Genomic DNA, 22,998 nt, shown 5'->3' with positions numbered 1-22,998 from the left:
AAAATTCAGTGAGCTGGGAGAATTAGGGGTTAATGCCTCACTGTAAATCAGTTTGATTGACAGGTTGCTGCCTGCATGCACCCCCTTCTCTCTGACTGGTCAGTCTTGTCAGAGGGAGTCAGTCCTCGTTTGGACTTTATTTATTTATTATTTCAATTTCTTATACCGCCCTAACCCCCTTGGAGGTCTCTGGGTGGTTTACATGAGAGTGCTAATCATATTTACTCCCTAACTAGGGCCACATTTATACGGGGATGGGACAGCCTACCGGCACCCAGGTAGTGGTTGGTGTTTTTCTTCAGCTCGGTTCTTTAGTTCTTTCTCAGGCAGTCTTTTTCCGGCGGGATGTTCGTTCTGGCGAGTTAGCTTTGTGGTGCGCGATTCGCGTCTTCCCCCGGCCTCAGCTGTGTCCTTCTGGCTCCGCCGCGCCTGAGTTTGACGTCATCGTGCGCCTTCCACCTTCGCCAGTGACAGCCGCCTGATGTTTTCGCTTTGCCGGCCGCCAGGGATCGATCCTCTGGCCCTGCTGCTGAGGCGTCGCCGCAGCATGCCGTCTTCGCCGCCGGCAGTCCGATGTCTCGCTGCCGATGCCCTTGTTGCCGCCATCACTGCCGTCGCCGCGGTCCTCACCACACACCTCAGAGGAGGTGGGTGCCCCCTACCCTTCTAAGGGTAGGTACCCATTTAACTACTCACTTTGCTTTCGAGCCGCTGGGTGTGCGGGAGCTGGGACGAGGGTCAGGAGCTCACCCTGACCGCGGTGGTTCTCGAACAGCCATAGTGGCTGCTCAAGTGTTGCTGTTAAGGCAGGCAATTAACTGCCTGCGCCACCGCTCCCTCTTTGGCTTAGCAGTTGCCAGTCAGGGGGAGTGTGTATGTCGGTCTGAGGAAAACAGACAAGTTCACTTGGGAAGTGAAGGGACACAATTCCTAGTCCTTACCGTGTACCCTCACATCTGAGGAAAAGTTCAGAAATCAGAAATTAAAGTCTAAGTGTCAGCCCTAGATGAATCCTGTTTTTTCACAGTCTCCAGAACTGGGGTTTAGGTTTGACAGAAGAGACTGGACATTAGGCTGAAACTGCCAGTCTAGCCAAACAGAAAAGGATTATCGCTCCTAGAAAGAGGAGGGTATTTCTTCTCCAGTTATTCAGTGGGTTCAACTCAGAAGGGACCCCTGGTTTGTATGAAAAGGGAAACAGTCTTAGACTCCTTAACAGAGAAAAAGGGAGTGTTATAATTCCACAAGGGAAGTATTTAAATACAGGAAGAAAGTACTAACTTCCAGGAAACTAGGGCTGTGGTCGCACACACTAAATAATCCACTTTCAATGCACTTCCCAACTGGATTTTGCCAGTTCACACAGTAAAGTCCAGTTGAAAAGTGCACTGAAAGTGCATTGAAAGTGGATTATTTAGTGTGTGTGACTGCAGCCTAAGAAATCTCCAAGACAAACAAACCTCTCAGAGTCAAGAACTGAGTCTCTAAGCATATAAGCTTCAACTGTACTCTGTTGTCTGTTCAAAATATTATAACATGTATAAACAACCGCATTTACCGCAACTTCTTGTCCCCTACTCCTACTCAACTCTGCCTGTTCAATAAAATCAACCTTTCTATTTGATCTTTACTTCATGTCAAGTGCCATTTCCAAAAGGATTTATAAGAGGGCTCCTGCTGAGTTACAATAAATCTCTGGCTGGGCAAAAGCCAAATAACTTCTCTATCACAGGGTGGGACACACAAAAAGTTCTAATTCTACAACTGAAATATGCTACTAAGGGGCTGCTCAGTCAGAGTGGGGAACAGTGTTTTTGGTAGGAAACTCTGCCTCCCAGAGAAGAAGTAGGGATCATCTGTCATACAGTTCATGCAGGTTGACTGTGGAAAACAGCTCTAGTCAGCACCATGCATCAACTTGTTGTGCATACTAAACAGTCCTCGAAATGTTTACCAAGAAATCTCTGACTATTGTAAGACAAGTTAATGTGGAAAGAAAGGCAAAAAGTTTGAAAAATGCTGACCTTAAAGTATTAAAAGTGTTTCCTCTCCCCTCTCTGGAAGTGGCAGGAAGCCAGATCAATTGCCTGCTAGATCACATCTATTCACATCTGGTAGAAAAACTAAGGAATTTGGTGCCAGAAAGTCTCTAGGTGATTCCTGGAGATTTCCCAGAATGCCTTCCAGTAGGGCTCCCAGGATGCACCCGTGACCTGGGTCAAGAGGATGGAGGGAGTGATGTAAAGGAGGTGGAGACACAGGTCTGATAAAAAGCCCTTGCTCCAGGGAAGAAGGGTCTCTTGGTGCTGATTCTTCAAAGGGAACAGACTTCTGAATGATGGTCAGCCATGATGGCCATTTTTTGCTGACCATGCAGTCTCCCAGGTAATGGGACATAAACAGGAGCTTTGTAACCTCTTAAGATCATTAGTGCTTGCCCTATTTTAACATCAGGGTGTGTCTAGAAAAGGGAAAGAGGATTGCATTTATGACCAATTTTCTTTTGAAATCCATTTGCTGATCTAGTGCTGTGCTTAATGCTTGTAGATATTTTATTTTCAATAAATCTTCTTTGACTTGGAGGTTGGTCCTCAGTCTCTGTACCACCTAGATTCCCCTATCGTCTTGGACATGCTAGTGCAATAGGGGCCTCCGGGTTGGGAGAAAAGCAGTCAGAGCGCATGTGGCTATTTCTCCAGGAGAGTCCCAAAGTTGTAATTGGTCTCAATAGTAACCAGGCTCTGGGTAACGAAGGACATAGAGGCAGGGGCTCAGGTTGGAAAGGGGGGGCTAAGAGACCTGTCCCTCCTAGCCAATGTTCCCTCTAAGCTGTGGAGTCTTGTGAGCAAAAATTCTACTTTGTGAGCGGCTGGCCTTAAAGCTGTGAGCGAGCGAGTTGGCTTCTGCATAAATTGGTCTGCTCTGGAGCTGTCTTTCCTGAGCTGAGATAAAAATGTGTGAGCCAGAGGCTAAAAAACTGTGAGCTAGCTCACACTAACTGAGCTTAGAGGGAACACTGCTCTTAGCTGGAAACTCTTCCCCCCAAAAGGGCAGGTGGTGGCAGTGAGTTACCCGAGTGGAAGGAAGAAATAACCCCTCCAGGAGTTGGCAACACCAAGGAGGGGTGGGCAGAGCAGGGTCTGCTAGTCAAAGCAGGCCCGTTCTGTCACAAAGCCAAACAAGCTATTGGAAGTTGCGGGCGAGTGCCAGCCTTCAAAGAACATAGCATTCAAAAGTTACACCAAAACCAGGCATACCTGTGCACTCTACTTTAAGGAACTACTTTTGGCATCTAAAATTAAGATTTTTCTATTAAGCTTTGTAACAGTGAAAATGTAACTTGTGTTAACACTGAAAAAATTATCCTTGAATAATGCAACAGTTTATTTTGCTTAGTAAACAGTTTCTTTTGTGGAAGGCTGTGTGCCACAGAATTAAACTGAAAACAATTAGGAAGAAAGAAAACTCACTTTCATATAGCAGGGAAAGCAAATTCATTAGAAGTTCCAATTTTTTTTTTAAAAAAAAGTGTTAAGTCAACTAATCTGTCATCCTTGCAGAGTTCTTCAAACTAGTACGTAGGCTGAATTCTAACAAGTCAAGTAGGCCATAAACATTATTATTATTCTTTTTGCACCTTTGTTCTCATGCACATTTTTTTGCAATGATTAAATGGGTGATATCTAGCCAACAAAACAATTTCATTGTACTCTGGTGGTGCCTGCTAAGTTTTAATCAAGATAATGGTAAAATTTTGCCTAGTTTCACCCACACAGAAAGAAACAAATTGTTTTCAAAATCTGAGATTTTCCTATGCAGTAGCATGCCAGCCCTGCAGAGTACATGCATCACTTAATTTTCCTGAGATGATACCCAGTTTACTGCAGCACACAGACACCTGTAAAAAGGGTCAATTTTGGGATCAGCTTCCAGACAACAGTCTCGGGAACAGAGTGGTCCCCAAGAACTCAGAAATTACTCACCTGGCTTTAGAGCCTATGTCCTGTACATAATTGTTTATTTCCAGACCATTGCTGTGTCCAGACCACTGAATCCTCCACAGATGATTGGCTACTAGACCATCACAGGGTGAAGATCACAGTTTTGAACTGTGCTACCACGCTGATCCTGCAAGCCTAGTCTATTATTCCAAGCAAATTGGCTAGTACAAGGACCAACAAAGAACCCACATGGGTTGCAGGTATCCAACATGCTGATTATATATAATCCTTCGATGTGAAAGTGTTTTCAAACAATACTAGGGCTATGCTTTACCAGCATCCAATAGCCTTTCAGGTATGGTTCCCAAGTCCAGGATGATAAATTCCTGGAGATTTTTTTTTGGGGGGGGGGGGTAGGCTGGAGAGGGCAGAGTTTGGGGAAGGGAAGGAGCTCTGCAGGGATGTGATGCCATAGATCCCACCTGCTGAAGCTGCCATTTTCTCCAGGGACCTGATCTGTGTAGCCTGGAGATCAGCTGTAATTCTGGGGGAACTCCAGCCCTCACCTGGAGGTTGGCAACCCTACTTTCAGGGGTGTAAAATAGTCCCCGTGTTATAGCTGGGATTCAGATTAGCGCGCCACATCTGCATTCCTTAGCTGAAGGTAGGATAAAATAATCTCAGGGGTGGTTTGGGTGATGCATATAGAACAAACAATGATACAGCAAATGGGGGGGGGACAAAGCAAGAGCACTGAAACAGCCTGTTCTCTACTGGAATACAGTCCCCAAAGGGAAGCAACTGAGGGAGCATGCAGACAAAAACAAATTCCGGCAGCCAGATAAGAAGTTTGAAAACCTTGACTCAACAGAAACGAACGTTATCAATAACATGTGAACAAGATCCAACCCCAGTGTTTTGGTTTTATTAAAAAAGAAATTTAGCACTTAACAGGAGTAATTGAAAGTACAGCTAGAAACAGTTCACCTATTTTTTCCTGACCAAGTCTCCATTTCAGATCACTTCACGGCTTGCAGAAATAAGGAAGCTGAGCAAGGATACAAATTAAGAACTCAGGCTGAGAAGAAGGTGTGGTGGGTATCGGGTGGAAGAGAGAAGGGGGAAGGGTTGTGAAGCAACTACCTTCCAGACGGAAGAATATCCAGTCTCCCGCTATGGCCAATTTCGTATAGTAGTTAAGTGCGCGGACTCTAATCTGGGAGAACCGGGTTTGATTCCCCACTCCTCCACTTGCACCTGGCTGGATGACCTTGGACAAGCCGTAGTTCTGATAAGAGCTGTCCTTGAAAAAGAGCAGTTTCTGTCAGAGTTCTCTCAGCCCCACCTACCTCACAGGGTGTCTGTTGTGGGGAGGGGAAGAGAAAGGAGTTTGTAAACTGCTCTGAGACTCCTTTGGGCAGTGATGGGCGGGGTATAAATCCAATCTCTTCTTCTTTGTTCACCAGCTTGCCTCACTTACTTCTCTCACTCTGCTTCAGCCCCTGACAGATCTCTGTACATTTGCCTGCCAGCCTCAGCTTCCCTTTCCTAGACCTCTCTTTCTCTGGCTCAGTTTTTCCTTCCCAGAATGTTGCCGCTATTGGATCTAGTTCTCAGTGCAGAAATAAGTCCGAGTCTGGCCTGTACAACTTCCTGCAGTGAACAGGAACCTACATAGTGGGATGTTCCTCCATGAAAGGAGGCTTCTACATGGAAAACAAGGACATCTGAGAAAAGGCGAGGCTAGAACCCTTCTCCCTAATGTCTCCCCCACCACCACCCCCAGGCACAGGAATACAGCTATGGAGGAACATTTAATAAGAACCATCACCATGCGTATTATAACAACACTGGCTTGCCTCTTCAGTCAAAAACAGTTTCAGAGGGCAGCAGTACTGGTCTGCAGTAGAACAGCTACATTTGAGTCTGATAGCACCTTAGTGACCAATAAGATTTTGAGACTCCAAGTGAAGGGGGAGGTATAAATCCAATCTCCTCCTCCTCCTCCTCCTCTGGATTGTTTATACCCCAACCACCCAACTCCTCATAATCAAATAAAAATGGGACACAAATAAAGATTGGTAGCATGTAAGATCTGTGCTCCCTAAAGCTCTCTTATTTGCAAACCTGCACTAGCTGCACCAGAGCTTGTGACTGACCCAAGGTCACATCAGCAGGTGCAAGTGGCGGAGTGGGGAATCAAACCCGGTTCTCCCAGATTAGAGTCCGCGCACATAACCACTACACCAAACTGAATGAACAATGCAAAGTAATAGAGGGAAACAATAGAATGGGAAGGACTAGAGATCTCTTTTAAAAAATTGGAGAAATCAAGGGAACGTGCAAAGCTGGCCATGATAAAGGACAAAACCGGTAGGGACTTAACAGAAGCAGAAGAAATTAGGAAAAGATGGCAAGAATACACAGAAGAACTATATAAGAAGGACCGCAATGTTCTTGACAACCACGACGGTGTAATCACTGACCTCGAGCCAGACATCCTGGAGTGTGAAGTCAAATGGGCCTTAGAAAGCATTACTAACAACAAAGCTAGTGGAGGTGATGGTATCCCAGATGAGCTATTCAAAGTCTTAAAAGATGATGCTGTTAAAGTGCTGCACTCAATATGCCAGCAAATTTGGAAAACGCAACAGTGGCCACAGGATTGGAAAAAGACAGTTTACATTCCTATCCCAAAGAAGGGCAATGCCAAGGAATGTTCAAACTATTGCACAATTGCACTCATATCACACGCTAGCAAGGTCATGCTCAAGATCCTACAAGCTAGGCTTCAACAGCACATGGTTAGAGAACTGCCAGAAGTACAAGCTGGGTTTCGAAGAGGTAGAGGAACGAGAGATCGAATTGCAAACATTCGCTAGATTAAGGAGAAAGCAAGAGAGTACCAGAAAAACATCTACTTCTGCTTCATTGACTATGCTAAAGCCTTTGATTGGGTGGATCACAACAGACCACCTCACATGTCTCCTGAGAAACCTGTATAAGGGCCAAGAAACAACAGTTGAAACTGGTTATGGAACAACTGATTGTTTCAGCATAGGAAAAGGAGTACGACAAGGTTGTATATTGTCACCTTGCTTATTTAATTTATATGCAGAGTACATCATATGAAATGCCGGCCTGGATGAATCACAAGCCGGAATTAAGATTGCCAGGGGAAACATCAACAACCTCAGATATGCAGACGATACCACTCTAATAGCAGAAAGTGAAGAGGACCTAAAGAGCTTCTTGCTGAGAGTGAAAGAGGACAGCGCAAAAGTTGGCTTGAAACTCAACATCAAAAAAACTAAGATCGTGGCATCCAGCCCCATCACTCCTTGGCAAATAAAAGGGGAAGTTGTGGAAGCAGTGACAGACTTCACGTTCCTGGGATCCAAGATGACTGCAGATGGTGACTGCAGCCATGAAATTAAAAGACGCCTGCTCCTTGGGAGGAAAGCTATGGCAATCCTAGAGAGCATAATAAAAAGTAGAGACATCACCCTGCCAACAAAAGTCTGTATGGTCAAAGCAATGGTATTCCTAGTAGTAATGTATGGCTGTGAGAATTGGACCATAAGGAAGGCCAAGCGCCAAATAACAGATGTGTTTGAATTATGGTGCTGGAGAAGACTCTTGAGAATCCCTTGGACTGCAAGGAGATCCAATCAGTCAATCCTAAAAGAGATCAACCCTGACTGTTCCCTGGAAGGCCAGATAATGAAACTGAAGCTCAAATACTTTGGCCACCAAATGAGAAGGGAGCACTCACTGGAGAAGACCCTGGTGCTGGGAAAGATTGAAGGTAGAATAAGGAGGGGACAGCAAAGGATGAGACAGTGTTATCGATGCAACAAACATGAAATTAAGCAAACTCTGGAGGACACCGGAAGACAGGAGGGCCTGGCATGATGTGGTTCATGGGGTTGCGAAGAGTCAGACTCGACTTTGTGACTGAACGACAACAAAAACCACAGAAGTCTTATAATTTAGAGGAAGACTTAGAGTTTAGTGGATCAGTACAATACTTGCATGTGGAATGTTCCACGTTCAACGTCTAGTATCTCCAGTCAGAAGCTCTCAGGTAACAGGTTCTGGGAAAGATGTTTTTCAGTTCTGAGACCCTGGAGAGCTACTCCCAGTCAAATGAAACAATACTACAGTAGACTAAGATGGGTAGCCATGTTGGTCTGAGGCAGCAGAACAAAGTTTGAGTCCAGTGGCACCTTTAAGACCAACAAAGGTCTATTCTGGGTATAAGCTTCCATACAAGCTTATACCCAGAATAAAACTTTGTTGGTCTTAAAGGTGCCACAGGACTAATACCATGAGAGATTTGAGTCCAGTAGCACCTTAGAGATCGACAAATTTGGGTGTGTGTGTGTGTGTGTGTATGTAGTGTATCCAGCCTGACATGTCCGGACAGGTCCACACATGCCCGGACTGGCTCAGGCACAAACTCCACTAGCTTCAAGCCAAAAGACAATGGGCCAGTAGGATCCTAGCCGGGCCCAATGAAAGGGCTAGGTCCACAGCCAGGAGGCCAATAGGTCTCTCGGTTACTGTAAATAGCCAATCGGGAGTGGGGTGTGTGTTTGGTGTGTTTGGTGGCGGGTTTTCTGAAGGAATATAAGCCGTCCTGCGAGCCAGCCAAGTGTCTTTGTTCCTGACTAAATAAAGGTATGCTTAGCTGAAATCACTCTCCGCCTGCATACTTTTCAGTGTATAAGCTTCCAGGAATCAAAGTTCCCTTCACAAGGCATCTCGAAAGCTTGTACCCTCAAAATCTTGTTGATCTCTAAGGTCCTACCCGATGTGAATCTAGCTGTTCTACTGCAGACCAACACGGCTACCCTCTGAAAATACAAGACTACTGCATGGTCTAAGTCAGCATAAGGCAGCTTCATATGTTCAAAACTGGTAATGGGGCCTCCCTTCCAATCCAGTATGTGTCCATTTTGAGGTTATAGCTGCTGTAAGAAATAATTTTCTCGGTTTAGCGATATCCTAGCATTTTTCTTTTTGCAAAACATCTGTAGTTTTATTTCATTACTAATTAGCATCAGAAAACCTAATGATCTATGTCCTCCTGGAGGAACAACTATTAACCTCTAAATTCTGTATCCAACATTTGTCAAACGCGACTGTTTTTTAACAATTCACTTCAACATGTAGTGTTCGTATGGTTATATACGGGACTACTTGTATCCACTTATCTCTCATCTGGTCCCCGAGGATGAGAAAGGAGTAACAGCAGAACTTTACTTTGCCCACCCTAAGTAACTAGCTTTAACAGTCTCTGGAGACGTTAAAGAAATCAAGTAATAGGGCTGCTGTAAGACATGTGGTTCGCATTTTAAAAAGTCAAATTTTCAGAATGTAAGTAATGCAGCCCAACCCTATGCATGCTTACCCAGAGGTTCAATGGAACATAATCCAAAATAAATGCCCAGGAGATTGCAGCTATGGGAACGTCTTTAAATACTAAAAACCAGAGCAGATGAACATTTGGCTTAGTAGGACCATACAACTCACTTGATTTGTGCTGTCAAACAAAGCTTAATTTTATCTGCAGCTTGCTCAGGCCTGCTTCAAAAGTCCTAGATTTAAGACGCTTCATACCCTATTAGTGATCTCTAGGAATTCGTATAGATAAGGAGCTACGCGCATGAAAATCTCAACACATTCTTAAATTTCCCTTATTTTAAAAAGAGGAGTTAAAAATGCTGAACCATCATTGGATCATGCCCGAAATTTTCATATCCCAGCCTCTGATCCTCACTAGGACCAGACAAAAAGGACCTGACAGAACAAGGGGTACCATCAGCCAGTTCTTCTCCACCATCCACTATCATTTCTGAGTCTGCCCCTCCAGATCAAGGAAGGTCAACCATGTAAGTTGCGGGGACGGTCACTTGAGCAAATGGGAGTGGGCAGCAGCTATAAGTCATCTGGTTTCAGGAGGGAGCCAAAATGACGGGCATGTGGAGCAGTCAATCAGCACAAATACTTCATCCCCCTTGACGATGCTCAATGGGTCAAAACTACTCTTCAGGAGCCCAGCGGGACTGCCTCAGGGCTCTCTGCCCACACAGGGATCAGACCGGGGCCTTGGATATGATATTCCTGTGCCTTTCCATGGTGCCTTGCCTGACTCTGTAGTCCTTCCTGCCCTGATCCATATGGCTGATGCTGACAGCAGGACTGTTGGGGGATGCTGAATTCCCTAGTAGTGTCTCATTCCTCTGCATCCAGTTGGGTGAGTGGATAGAGGACCATTTCCAAGTGTGGAGAGGCAAAGGTTCCAATCCAGCCTCTCCCTCCTGTTTTGCTGCTGCTCAGCAAAAGGTGATATTTGCTTTCTGGCCCCTACTGCCCTCAACAGGAATCAAACCCATGCATCTTTTTTGTCACACAGATGTTTGTCCCCATTGGATTCTGGGAGGATTGCCTTCGGTGAGGATGCAGTGGTCAGTTCCCCTTATTGTTGCCTCGGTGTCTGCATTCCTTTTGCCCGACAAAGGTCTGGTGCTCCTGACTGGGATTCAAACCCTTGACAGAAGGGGTCTTGGGTAGACCACTGTAGTGCCTGTGATGGGCCAACCACAGGAGCACGAGACTGCTGTGGCTCAGCTGGCCATGTTTCCTTCCTTGGCAAAAAGAATTTGGTTGTAGGTAGGGACTTGCCTGAGGAGCTCCCTAGAGTATGTTAACTCCAGGTTTTCTAGTGCTTGCATCACCAGCCTCCTTGGCAGTAAGCACTCCTCATGTGCCTTGTGTTCACAGAGGTTTAGTGGCATCAAAGGGCCATGGCTGCACCAGCAGGGAGCATCTGTGTGCACCAATCATTTGGCAAGGGGGTGGTGACATACTGTTCTGGGATTGCTGGATGTTGGTGGGACACCAAGGCCTGCAGCACAATTGCTACTTGTCCACATCTTGCCTTGAGGTGTTTCCAGCATTTATTTCCCTCTGCGGAAAAGCCACGGGATGCTGACTAGTGGCAATGCCATGCCAACATAAGCTGCCTACTGATATAAGCGTCTTAGGATGGGGTGGCAAGAAGCCATAAGGCTCTGTCCAATGGCTCCATTCCATTGACAGTGGAGCTCTCCTGCCGCAGAAGGAGCTTTCCGCCAGCAGAATCAGTGTTGGATGCAACCCATCGTTCTTGTTATGGTATTAACATTTAATGAAATATTTTTGAAAGTGTTGTCATATTTTGGAGAAAGCGCCAAATGACAACAACGAACCTTACTTTCAAATTGCTTTGAGAATCCTTTCAGCAAAACACATAGCACTTTGCAGTGGAATCAGTAATATTCTGAGCAATGCCTGACACTTTCCAGCACTTATTACATCCCACTAAGAAATATACTGTCACAAGGATTCTTCTACAGCCACTACACTACGATCTCAATTTTCTAAGCAGCATAAACATTATGCGTTTGGTAGGCTTGTTATTAATTCTCCCCACATTAGTTTTATTTCCCCTTCAGAGTATATATAATCAAAGCTTGAACAAGCAAGTTCAGTGGACATTACCGGCTTCTCAAGATAATGCTTCTGCCTGAAAAAGCAGCATTTCATAACAGCCATATTCCTTTGTTAACGCAGTTAACCAAGACTTTACTTAGCCCAAGCTGCAATTTATAAGGGTCACTTTGTAAAGGAGTAGTGACAAAAGTAAAGACTGATGAAACTGCTGAACAAAACCAGGAATGGCTTAATTGAGATAGCATGTCAAACCGTGGTTTTCAATTCCAACCATAGTTTTGAATTGAAACATACATGCAGATAGTGGTTCAAGGACACTTCCTAGCTGCTCAGCAAGTCCATCTTCTAGGTACAGGGCCTATTTATCTCTCTGAGGGAATAGGAGTAGTGGTTAGATTGTCAGATTGGACTCTGGGAGACCCAGGTTCAAATCCCCACTCTGCCACAGAAGCTCGCTGGGTGATCCTGGGCCAGTCACACATTCTCAGCACAACCTACCTCACAGAGTTGAAGATAAAATGGAGAAGGGGAGAATGTTGTAAGCCACTTGGTGTCGCCACTGGAGAGAAGAGTGGGGTATAAATGAAGTACATAAATAAATTTGATTTCAAGATGGAAAAATGAGCCAGATTTTTAAGGATTTTTAAAACAGCTTTCAGGTAATGTATTTTGAAAAGGGGAAATCAGATATCAACCGTCATCCAGATGTGATTCAGGCCCTGCAATTTGTCCAGGATCAGTTCTGGTGTCAGAAATTCCAGCACAGAATTCCACTTCACACTGTAATGCATTTGGTGGAAAGTGGTCTCAAATTGCAGCCAACTTATGGTGACCCTGTAGAATTTTCAAGGCAAGACACATTCCGAGCAAAGCTCCCTCTAAGCTGTGGAGTGTTGTGAGCAAAAGTTCTACTTTGTGAGCTACTGGCATTAAAGTTGTGAGTGAACGATTTGGCTGCTACATAAATTAGTTTGCTCTGGAGCCATCCTTCCTGAGCTGAGACAAAAATGCGTGAGCCGGAGGCTAAAAAACTGTGAGCTAGCTCACACTAACTCAGCTTAGAGGGAAGACTGGTTCTGAGGTGGTTTGCCATTGCCTGCCTTGCCTCTGTTTCATGACCCTGGACTTCCTTGGTGGTCTCCCATGCAAATACTAACCAGAGCCGACCCTGCTTAGCTTCCAGGATTGGCCTAGACCTGGGCTATCCAGGTCAGGCTGTAATACATACTGGAGAGTATTTCACCAACTGCCATTTGCAATGTAGACCCAGTGGCTGACTGCACTGCCGAAATACCTATTTGTTTAAAAGCAGTCCACTTATTGATCATGCAGTGACGAGTATTCGTGGTGCAGCTTAGTGTTCATTCACTATGATGCAGCAAGGAACTCGTTCAGGAGGTTTATCTGAGAAGATTCTGACAAGGCTACCTCAAGGACAAAGTAGATGGCTGGCAGCGGCAGACATGTCTGGGAAGGCTGATTAACCAACAGCCGCAAAGTGACAGGGTGTGGAGGCAGTGATTTGCAGGGCAGAAATGGTAGGAAGAAAAATATTAGCCTGTCACTTATCTCTCCCTGTGACAGGGCAAATATTGTTTAATTAAAAATATGTATATATTTTGGAGAAGATCTTGAGAGCAGGGTTCTCAGTAGATTAAGAACATATAAAATAAGCTAAGTCAATAAAGTAAGAAATGAAAACCCGGCAAAATACTATCAATCCAAATTGGGGGGGGGGGGAATGATGAAAATCCCCAGTTAACAGTTCTCATAAATGATTTTTAAAGAGTTCACCGTTCACAGCCTGATTACTTTTTAAAAGGAGTATCTTGACAAGTCAGCCGGAGAGGATGGGGCCAGGCAAGTTTGCCCTGGGAGGGTATCCCAAAGTTGTGGAATCCAAAGTCGTATCAAGAAGACCCAATCTGCTGTGGCTGCCAACCATGCTTGAGATGAAGGTGGGTCACACAGAGAAAAATCTCCAGGCGTGACAATCGATGCTTGGACATATCTATCCCGCAGAAGGCAATGTTTGAAATACTATGGCCCTGGATAGCCTAATGCTTTGAAGATCCCAGAGAGCACTTTGAACCTGGCCCGGAAGTGAACTGGCAACATGCTGGTGAAACGGGATGAGAGTGAAATGTGGTCCAGCAATACGACAGCCACATTACGAAGCAGCTGCTGCTTCCGAACACCCTTCAAAGGGCAGCCCTTTGGGAAAGGAATTAGAGAAATGTAGAGGAAGACAATCGAAGGTTTTTTCTTTTGCTACCACACACTAACAGGGCTTCCCCTTTGCAAGATCTGGCTGTGCAGGAGCTGGGTGGAAGTAAAGGGAAAAGCAAACCATAGACTGGTGGAGATAATGACATTAGGAGGCTCCATCCTGGCAAGGTCTGTAGCTTGTCCTGGCTGGTCTTGCCTTACTCCAATGCTGGCTTGGCTGATGACTTTAGCAGGATCTGATCAGCAAGCATTTCCCCCCAGCCTCCTAGTAAACTTTGCTGAAAGTTCCAGCAGGCTGACTGAGTGCTTTTTACAGTGCTCTGCCTTCTTTGAGCCCCCAGTGGCTGCAGTCAGAAATGCATTAGAAAAAACCTTTTAAAAACACATTCCATGAATGCAGCATGAGGTTAGCTTCAGGGCCCCCCAAGCCGACTTGGGCTCCCCAAATCTTGTCCCCTCAATCCCCCCTCTCAGAGACACTGTAGGATACACAGTTACTACAATCCCTTTACTTACTGTGTAGTAGAAAAGCTACCCCTACATATTCATAATGGATATGAGTCATGAACTTCTCTTTCATACAAATACTTAACTTCTATTCCGCTCTTTATTATAGAGTGAAACCCATTTTATGGATAACCATGCTGAAGTGCAAGGTGACCACAAGAAGCATCTTTCTGCCATGTGCCTGCTATCTTCACCTCAGCAATTTTATGAGGCAGCTCTTTATTCCCAACTATTGGCCTTTTACATAGGGAAAAAAGCAGCGAAGTAAATGTTAAGGACATAAGGACATAAGAAGAGCCCTGCTGGATCAGACCACTGTTATACTATAAACATATCGGATTCACAATGGAAAATCACAGAACTTCTTTGGGGAAAGAAAACTGATTGCCAGTAGTCCTCAGTTCTCTTTCCAGTTTTTTAAAAGTCTATTCCATACCTCTATCCCAGGAGGGAACCTGTTAAGAACATAAGAACATAAGAGACGCCAATGTTGGATCAGGCCAAAGGCCCATCCACTCCAACACTCTGTGTCACACAGTGGCCAGAAATACCAGGTGCCATCAGGAGGTCCAGCAGTGGGGCCAGGACATTAAAAGCCCTCCCACTGTTGACCCCCCCCCAAGCACCAAGAAGACAGAGCATCACTTGCCCTAGCCTGAGAGTTCCTATCTATACCTTGTGGCTAATATCCACTGATGGACCTCTGCTCCATATGCTTATCTAATTCCCTCTTGAAGCCGTCCATGCTTGTAGCACCCACCACTTCCTGTGGCAGTGAATTCCATGTGTTAATCACTCTTTGGGTGAAGAAGTACTTCCTTTTATCCGTTCTAACCCGACCGCTCTGCAGTTTCACGGAGTGCCCACGAGTTCTTGTACTGTGAGAAAGGGAGAAAAGTACCTCTTTCTCTACCTTCTCTTTCCCATGCATAATCGATCATGTCACCCCTCAGTCGTCTTTTCTCCAAGCTAAAGAGCCCTAAGCGCTTTCAAACAATCTACATAACAACCCCTCAAATACAATAAATAACAAAAAAATTAAAAACAAAACAAATGAATAACACTACACAGTATAAGAATCATGAGAACAAACTCACTTAAACCACAAAGCTGTAAGATCAAAACATAAAAACTAGCCAGCCTCAATCATAAAATCACTGACGAATAAGACAGCATAAAACCTCTAGAAGGCTACCCAACAATCTAACCCACACGGCTTTGGCCTGGAGCTGGAAGACAAATAATTTGGGCACTAAATAGAGGGCCAAAAGAGAGAAGGTCCTTCCCTTTAGGGCCACTCACTAGTTCAGAAGGTGAAGGAACATGAAGCAGGAACTTCAAAGAAAGTCTTCATACATGGGCAGGTCCCAATGGAAGCAGGTGCCCCTCATACCTCCATGTATACAACAATGTCTCTGGTAGTGCTGGCAAGTGCCATCAAGTCGCAGCTGACTTACGGCAACCCCACAGGGTTCTCAAGGCAAGAGAGGACCAGAGGTGGCCTGCCTCTGTGTAGCAACCTTGGACTTCCTTGATTGTCTTTTATCCAAGTACTAACCAGGGCCAAACCTGCTTAGATTCCAAGATGGGCCATCCAGATTCAAAATAAAAAGAGGTAGGATTCCACATCATTATTCACCAAGTAGGAAAGCTTGAATTTGTTGCAAGGTGGAAGACGGCAAGCACAATAATAAGAGAAAGCCATAATAATTTCAGTTCTTTGGTCCTGTGCCTTACGGAGCGTGCTACAAAATTGCAAGAACTACTCACATAAAGTTTTCTGGGTATTCACTCAGGGCCATGTCAATGATATTCAGAGCATCGTGGTAGTGTTTCTGTGCTGAAAGCAAGAGGGCAAGGAGATGCAAAGAGTTTGCGTCGTCTCCTTGCAGCTGCAGAGCCTGACGAACGTAACCCAAGGCCTCTGGTATCTGTTGGAAAGAAAAGCTGAAAGGAGTCATTACCACACATTTGCTAAAGGAATTCCACTGCATGTGGAGTTTATGAAAACATGAGGATGGAAAGCATGCCCCAATAACAATATATTCATATCTTGAGACTGAGCTGATTTTTTTTTTTGCAGTGTCCATTGTGGCACATTAGCAATTAAAAGCAGCCCAAAGGCGTGGGCTGCCAAGCTCGACTGGACTTCCAAAATCAAACCTTGCCACAGAAAGACAAAGCAACTCCATATTATCTAAATGCGCAAAATGCAAGGAGCAAAACCTGCTTTGAGAATTTTAAAAAAGAGAATTTTTTCCCTGAACAAAATATGGCTTTGCTGCACTTTATGTAACAGATTCAGGTGCTGCGTGGCTGTCCAGAAGAAAATGTAATTTTAATTACATAAGAGCCCACAATTTTGGCTGGCCTTGCTAGCCACCCTAAACTGATCCTCATGACATCACCACTGGCTCCCACAAAAGAAGGGCGAGGTCTGCCAGTGAGGGATGGTGCCATCAATGGTGGCAGCTGTTTTGGTGGCAGTCACCACTGTGGCAAGTGTCAGAGTGACGAAGAGACTGGGGGGCACCTTTTTCCAGGTGACCTGCTACCCCCCAAGGCTGGTCCTGAGCCTAGGCGGGAGCCTGCCCCAACTGTTGCAGTGAGGGACAGACTGGAAAGTTAAAAGGGCCCTGCTATGAACCAAGCTGAGCGGACCTTGTGACATTACAAGCCAGAGCTGCAGGGGGCGCTCAGCCCAGTCGTCCCCACAATGGGCATCAGCTCATCCATGGCTTCCTCTTCCAAGCTGACAGCAGTGCAGGAGACAATGGATGAGCTGACTCCAAAGACGACAGCTGATGAGTCAAGTGGCCCCTGAGGAGCCGGCAGAGAGTCTGGGGCTTGGCTGGGCTTACAGCCCAGCCACCAGCGGCCCCTCTAGGGCCAATCCACCCACAGCTGCAATTCCCGCTTCTGCTCCCTTCCTGTAGCAGGCCTCAGTATCGTGTGGACTCTAGTCTGTCTTCTGAAGGTCAAGGTCAAGCACTGGAATGGCTGTTCTCCTGCCAATTTGGTATAGTGGTTAAGTGCGCGGACTCTAATCTGGGAGAACCGGGTCTGATTCCCCACTCCTCCACTTGCACCTGCTGATGTGACCTTGGGTCGGTCACAAGCTCTGGCACAGCTGTCCTTGAAAAAGAGCAGTTTGTGTCAGAGTTCTCTCAGCCCCACCCACCTCACAGGGTGTCCGTTGTGGGGAGGGGAAGGGAAAGGAGTTTGTAAGCCACTCTGAGACTCCAAGTGAAGGGCAGGGTATAAATCCAATCTCTTCTTCTTCATGTGGCAAAGCCTGTCTGGCCTGGCCACGTCCACTTTTATCCGAGCTCTGGGAAGTGCAGTGCGACCCCAGCACTCTACCCCAGGGCCCTGCGGGAGTGTCTGAACTGCTGAGGTTGGGTTGGAGCCCCGTCATTACATTTTAAAAAGCTAAGTGAGGTGGTGGGGGTGTCCATTCAGTGGCCTCCCTGCCGCAGTTGCTGCAGTTTCTGCTAATGGACAGGCGGCTACGGATAAGATCTTTATAGCTCAGCCATGGTCCAATGGTTCCGTTTTCGGACTGCTGACTATGTAATTGCTGCTATGCCCATCTCTTAACCGTTTTAACTGTTTTTATTGCTTAATATCTTGCTTTCAATCACTTATTGAGTGCAATTTATTGTTGTGACCCGCCCTGAGCCCACTCACGGGAAGGGCAGGATATAAATCTAAATAAATACATAAGTGGAAGTGCGCATGTTTTGCAAGTGTACGACACTACAAAGAATTAAATGTCAGAATTGATTTAGTTACAGAACAAAGTTGGAGTCCAGTGGAACCTTTAAGACCAACAAAGTTTTATTCAAAGTATACCCCTTTGGGTGTATCTGAGGAAGCATGCGTACACACAAAAGGGTATACCTTCAATAAAACTTTGTTGGTCTTAAAGCTGCCAGTAGACTCCAAGTTTGGTGTAGGGGTTAAGTGTGAGGACTCTAAACTGGGAGAACCGGGTTTGATACCCCACTCCTACACTTGCACCTGCTGGATGACCTTGGGCAAGCCATAGTTCTGGCACAGCTGTTCTTGAAAAAGAGCAGTTTCTGTCAAGAGCTCTCTCAGCCCCGCCTACCTCACAGGGTGTCTGTTGTGGGGAGGGGAAGGGAAAGGAGTTTGTAAGCCGCTCTGAGACTCCTTTGGGTAGTGAGGGGCGGGGTATAAATCCAATCATCATCATCTCCTCCTCCTCTTCTTCTTCTTCTTCGTTCTGTTGCTTCAGAGCAACATGGCTACCCACCTGAATCTATTTAGTTACATCATTTATATCTTGCCTTTCTCCCCTGTGAGAACTCAAAACAACCTATATCATTCTCTTCTCCTCCATTTTATCCTCACAACAACCCTGTGAGGTAGGTTAGGCTGAGAGTTTGTGATTGGCCCAAAGTCATCCAGTAAGCTTCCATGGCAGAATGGGAATTTGAACCTGGGTCTCCCAGATCCTAGTCTGACATTGCAACCATTGCACCACACTGGCTCTTGGTTTGCAAAGGCCAGTCTTAATGCTGTGTTTCTACAAGATTCTACACAGTCACAAAGAAAGTGATGTTTTTGATTCCTGGATGCTAAACTGCAGGCCATTTAACACGGTACATCTCCACTGAAATCAGAGACTGGCTCCCATCTTTCAGGATAAGATTGCTAGAACTGGCTATGGAGATCATCTAGGTAAGCAAACAGAGCGCCGGTGACCTCTAAGGGCATGTTTGGGGGAGGGGCTACGGCTCAGTGGCAGAAAGCCTGCTTTGCATGCGGAAGGTCACAGGTTCAATCCCTGGTATCTCCAGATGAAAGGACCAGATAGAAGCTCATGTGAGAGACCACTGCCTGAGACCTCGGGAGAACCGCCAGTCTGAGTAGACAATACGGACCTTGATGGACTAATGGTCTGATTCAGTTTAAGGAAGATTCATGTGTGTTTATATCATCACTTATGTTTGGAGAAGTTGTATGCTGGCACACTGAGATGCAACTGTCATGGGAGATCTGCAAGTCTGACGCTGGAGAATTCAGGCTGCAGGATGAGACTATAACTAGTACTGTCACCAACAAGAGTCTTGTCCTCTGTCACAATCAGAATGTTTATATGTTTCTGGTGCATAATTAGAGCACCAGTTCAGAAGTGCCAAAAGCATTCCTTTTACCAAAAAGAAAAATAGATACTACAAGGCACTGGCTGTATTTTGAGATAGGAGGGGCTATGGGAATGAGCTGAAGATTCTGCACTTTTCAGCTTGCAGAGGGACAGATTCTTCCTGAACATACTTCTAAATCCCTCTTAAAAATCTAAGTGAAAGCAGGCCTTTAATTGTCAAGTATGAACAACCTGCAAATGATCTTTCCACTTCTTCGTACACCAAAGCAGCAGGAAGGTCAAAAATTAACACATACCCAGGAGAGCAGTAACCACCACAGCTGTATTCCATATACATTTACAATATTTTGCGGGCACTTCATTGAAAAAAAATATATTACCCACATGTACCTAGATTTTGCCTAGAAACAAGAAAACCAGCAGAACACATAAGTAATTTAGTTAACACTGCCAACACCAACTTCTTAAAGTGTGCCAAATTTTAAACTAACCTGCCGGGATATAGCAAACTGCAAAGCCAGATAAAACGCTGCCAGGTGATCAGTTGGAGACAAAGTGTGTGCCCTGAAAAATATTAAGGATAGTTTAGTCCGTTAAGATACATTATATATCCAAGTGTCCCCGCTCCATCCCTGTCAGCTATGTTGTAGCAAGTTATAAGACTAACCCACCTGAAGCATACTGCCCCTCCTCTCCTCACGCATGAATCTTCCACAATGGAAAATGTGAGTCTAGTTGCTTGTCACATATTAGGGATGACACTATCTCCGTCATCTCTTTTGCCACAACAAGCATTTGAGCAAGTGTATTACACATGGATATTTTTCAGGACTGTTTACTGAGATCTGAATATGATAATGTCCTGTGGGTCAGTGGGTAGATCTGAATACGATAATCCTATGGGTCACCGGGTAGCTGACAGATGGTTACCACTTTAGCAGTGCAATCCTAGGCACAGTTGCTCCACTCTAAGCCCACTGAATTCCATGGGCTAAGACTGCAGTAACTCTGCGTAGGACTGCACTATAAATCAGTCTTTGCCTTAACTGGATTTTTGAAACAGTAACTTACAGGGGAAAATCTCTGCATCCCATTATTCATTTCTTATTTATCACGTTTCTCATCCACTCATCAGTGGCTATTAGCCACAAGGTATAGATGGAGCACAATGTCTGGGGTAGTGATGCTCTGTATTCCTGCCGCTTAGGGGGCCACGGTGGGAGGGTTTCTGGAGTTCTGGCCCCACTGGTGGGCCTCCTGATGGCACCTGGGTTTTGGCCACTGTGTGACACAGAGTATTGGACTGGATGGGCCATTGGCCTGATCCAGCACGGCTTCTCTTATGATCTTATGTTAAAAAACAACAACAACCCAACAACAACCACCACCCAAAAACCAATGTTAAAAGCAAAATTTTAAAGGTGCCCTGGTTCTTAATTTTGGGACAGAAGAAAATGCACATTCCGGTTATGCCACAGATATATGGAAGGAGATAAGGGGGAAGTAACATCACTACTGGATTGCAGGCCTCAATATGAGGTCTGTATGCCACATGAATAAGCTTGGCATCCCTAGAATTATCCTCATAACCCATCCCATTTCATCTATGAGAACCCCAGTTCCATAGTTTAACTGTGTTGCATAATTTTTTCCACTGATTTCTGCTCCCTTTGTCCTAGCACCTACTTTTAAATACATGTTCTGTAGGAAAGATGTTTTATGGGACAGGCTCAGAAGCAGGTTCGGAATGTACTGAGGGTTTCAGGTGGGGGGGGTGATCAAAGAGACCTCTCTCAGGACACTAAGATTTTTTTCTTTTTGCATCCTAGTCTCAAGCCTGGCATTTTAACAGGTCTGTTTTGAGCTATTTTTTGTAAGTAATTAAGAGCACAAACGAATAGATGCAAATGTTTTCTTTTGTAAACCTGAACCAAAAATGTTTTTTCCCTTTTATATATCTACAATATTGATATACAAAATTGTACTTTGAAATGTTTGTAATTATAGAAATGTTTGATGTTATCTTATTATGTTATATATTCAATAAAGTATTCTTTTGTTGAAAAAATTTAACATGTCCGTGCTCAGTCCTTTAGCCAGACCTTCTCGAGGACTGAGCTCAAGTCCAGCCTATTAGTGTTTGTGAGACAAGAGAATGACTGCCTCCTGTTAGTCAGCAGCCCTCAGGAAGCCAGGAGCATAGGTGTGCCTAGTTTAATCAGGAGCTGTCACTCAACCATACAGGTTATGAGCTGAAGGAGGTCTAGTTGTGGCTGGGTATAAGTATTGGGCAGCTTCCCATTAGCCCCTTGCCTGAAACAAGCATCTCTTGCAAGAGGGTATATATATTTTTAGAGAACCTTAAGGGCTGTGGCTTGCCATTCTGCCTTGCCCAAATTGTGCAAGAATGCAGTAAAGGGAACTGAGAGGGCCCTAGATAAACCCTGAAGGAAAGCTTACTTGGACAGCTTGGGAAATCCCACTAAGTCTTTCTATTCCTCTTTAGTTTTATCTGATAGTTCTACAACTCTAAAAATTTAGGGAGGAGTTTTCAGGGGAATTTCTGATGAGACAAGACAGTTCTGCCCTGGACCTTCTTCTGGTTTCTCTTCCAACCACTCCCCCTGCTCCTGGAGAAAAGGAAGACTGATGAAAGTGGGCTGATGAGCAGCCTACAGGGAGCTGTGTGTTCTATCAGTGTTAGCTAGAACTTGGTGGGTTACTATATGTATCTTAGGAAGGGGCTTACCTAAGGGCCAAACTACATGTTTGGATCCAGGCATCTTGATGGTCTTGAGACTAAGCGGAGCACCGCTGCAAGGGGAGGAAGGCCTTCCTCCCCAAGCTATTTTTCTGCATGGAAACAGCCCTGGGCAGTTATTTCCTTGTTTTTGTTGCTCCATATGCACAGAATACTCTGTGTGGAGCAATAACAAGGGGAAATAACTCCCTCCAACGCTATTTTGGCAAGGGAAAACAATCTGGGAGGAAGGCTGTTCCTTCCTCTTCCCCACCCAGGGTGGCACTCCAAGCTTGTTTGGGCTCTAACAAGAACGAGGCAGGCGTGCATTACATGGCTGAGAGGAGCAAGGCTTCACCCAGCCTAAGGACAGGAACAAAAGTGGCCATGTGTAAGGGGTGGGCAAGTCAAGCAGGGAGGCACACTGGACCAGTGTGCCATGCATTTTCCAGCGTTGTGATTTGCAGAAAGTGGGAGGTGATCCAGAGCTCACCCTATACACAGCTAAGGTGGGGGGAGAGGGAGAATTTTGAGTGAATAACTGTTATTCTGCATGCTCTGGTAAGAGCAAAACCAAAAAGCCCCCTGTTCAGTAAAATATTTATACCCCACTTTTCAAGGCATCTTACTGTAATAATTAACACATTACAAGGTAAAACCAAAAGATGCCAGCTGACCAAATAGGGGAGGGCTAGGAACTAAAGAGGAAGCCCCTCCCCTTGTTGCTGCTCCAAATGATGATCCTGACTTCAACCTAGAGGTGGTGCCTTCCCACCATGCAAGACTGCCTCACCCCTGGAACCACTGGAGAAGAGGATGTTCCTCAGTCTCAAAGAAGCTATTAGGCATATGCATGTGTGCCAAGCTTCAAGAACACAAAGCATTATTCTAGTGGCATTAGGGTGTGGCCTGAAGACACATGACACAGCAACCTTGCTAAAGCTAAG

General features: G+C 45.3%; 1 protein-coding gene across 1 annotated transcript in view; it reads right to left on the bottom strand.

Annotated features, from left to right (window-relative positions):
• Positions 1 to 22,998, bottom strand: part of TTC7B (tetratricopeptide repeat domain 7B) — a 151,814-nt gene that overhangs the window by 75,320 nt on the left and 53,496 nt on the right. Inside the window, exons 13-14 of the mRNA XM_015414663.1 lie at positions 19,803 to 19,875; positions 15,948 to 16,108 (exon numbers count right to left, since the gene is read on the bottom strand). Of these exons, the coding sequence (XP_015270149.1) occupies positions 15,948 to 16,108; positions 19,803 to 19,875 (234 nt within the window). The remainder of the gene's footprint in view (positions 1 to 15,947; positions 16,109 to 19,802; positions 19,876 to 22,998) is intronic.

Source organism: Gekko japonicus, unplaced genomic scaffold, assembly GCF_001447785.1.
Source record: "Gekko japonicus isolate JY-2015 unplaced genomic scaffold, Gekko_japonicus_V1.1 scaffold1035, whole genome shotgun sequence".
Classification (NCBI taxonomy): Eukaryota; Metazoa; Chordata; class Lepidosauria; order Squamata; family Gekkonidae; genus Gekko; species Gekko japonicus.
The sequence above is the reverse complement of the archived record's forward strand: the minus strand, read 5'-3'. Positions and strand labels throughout refer to the sequence as shown.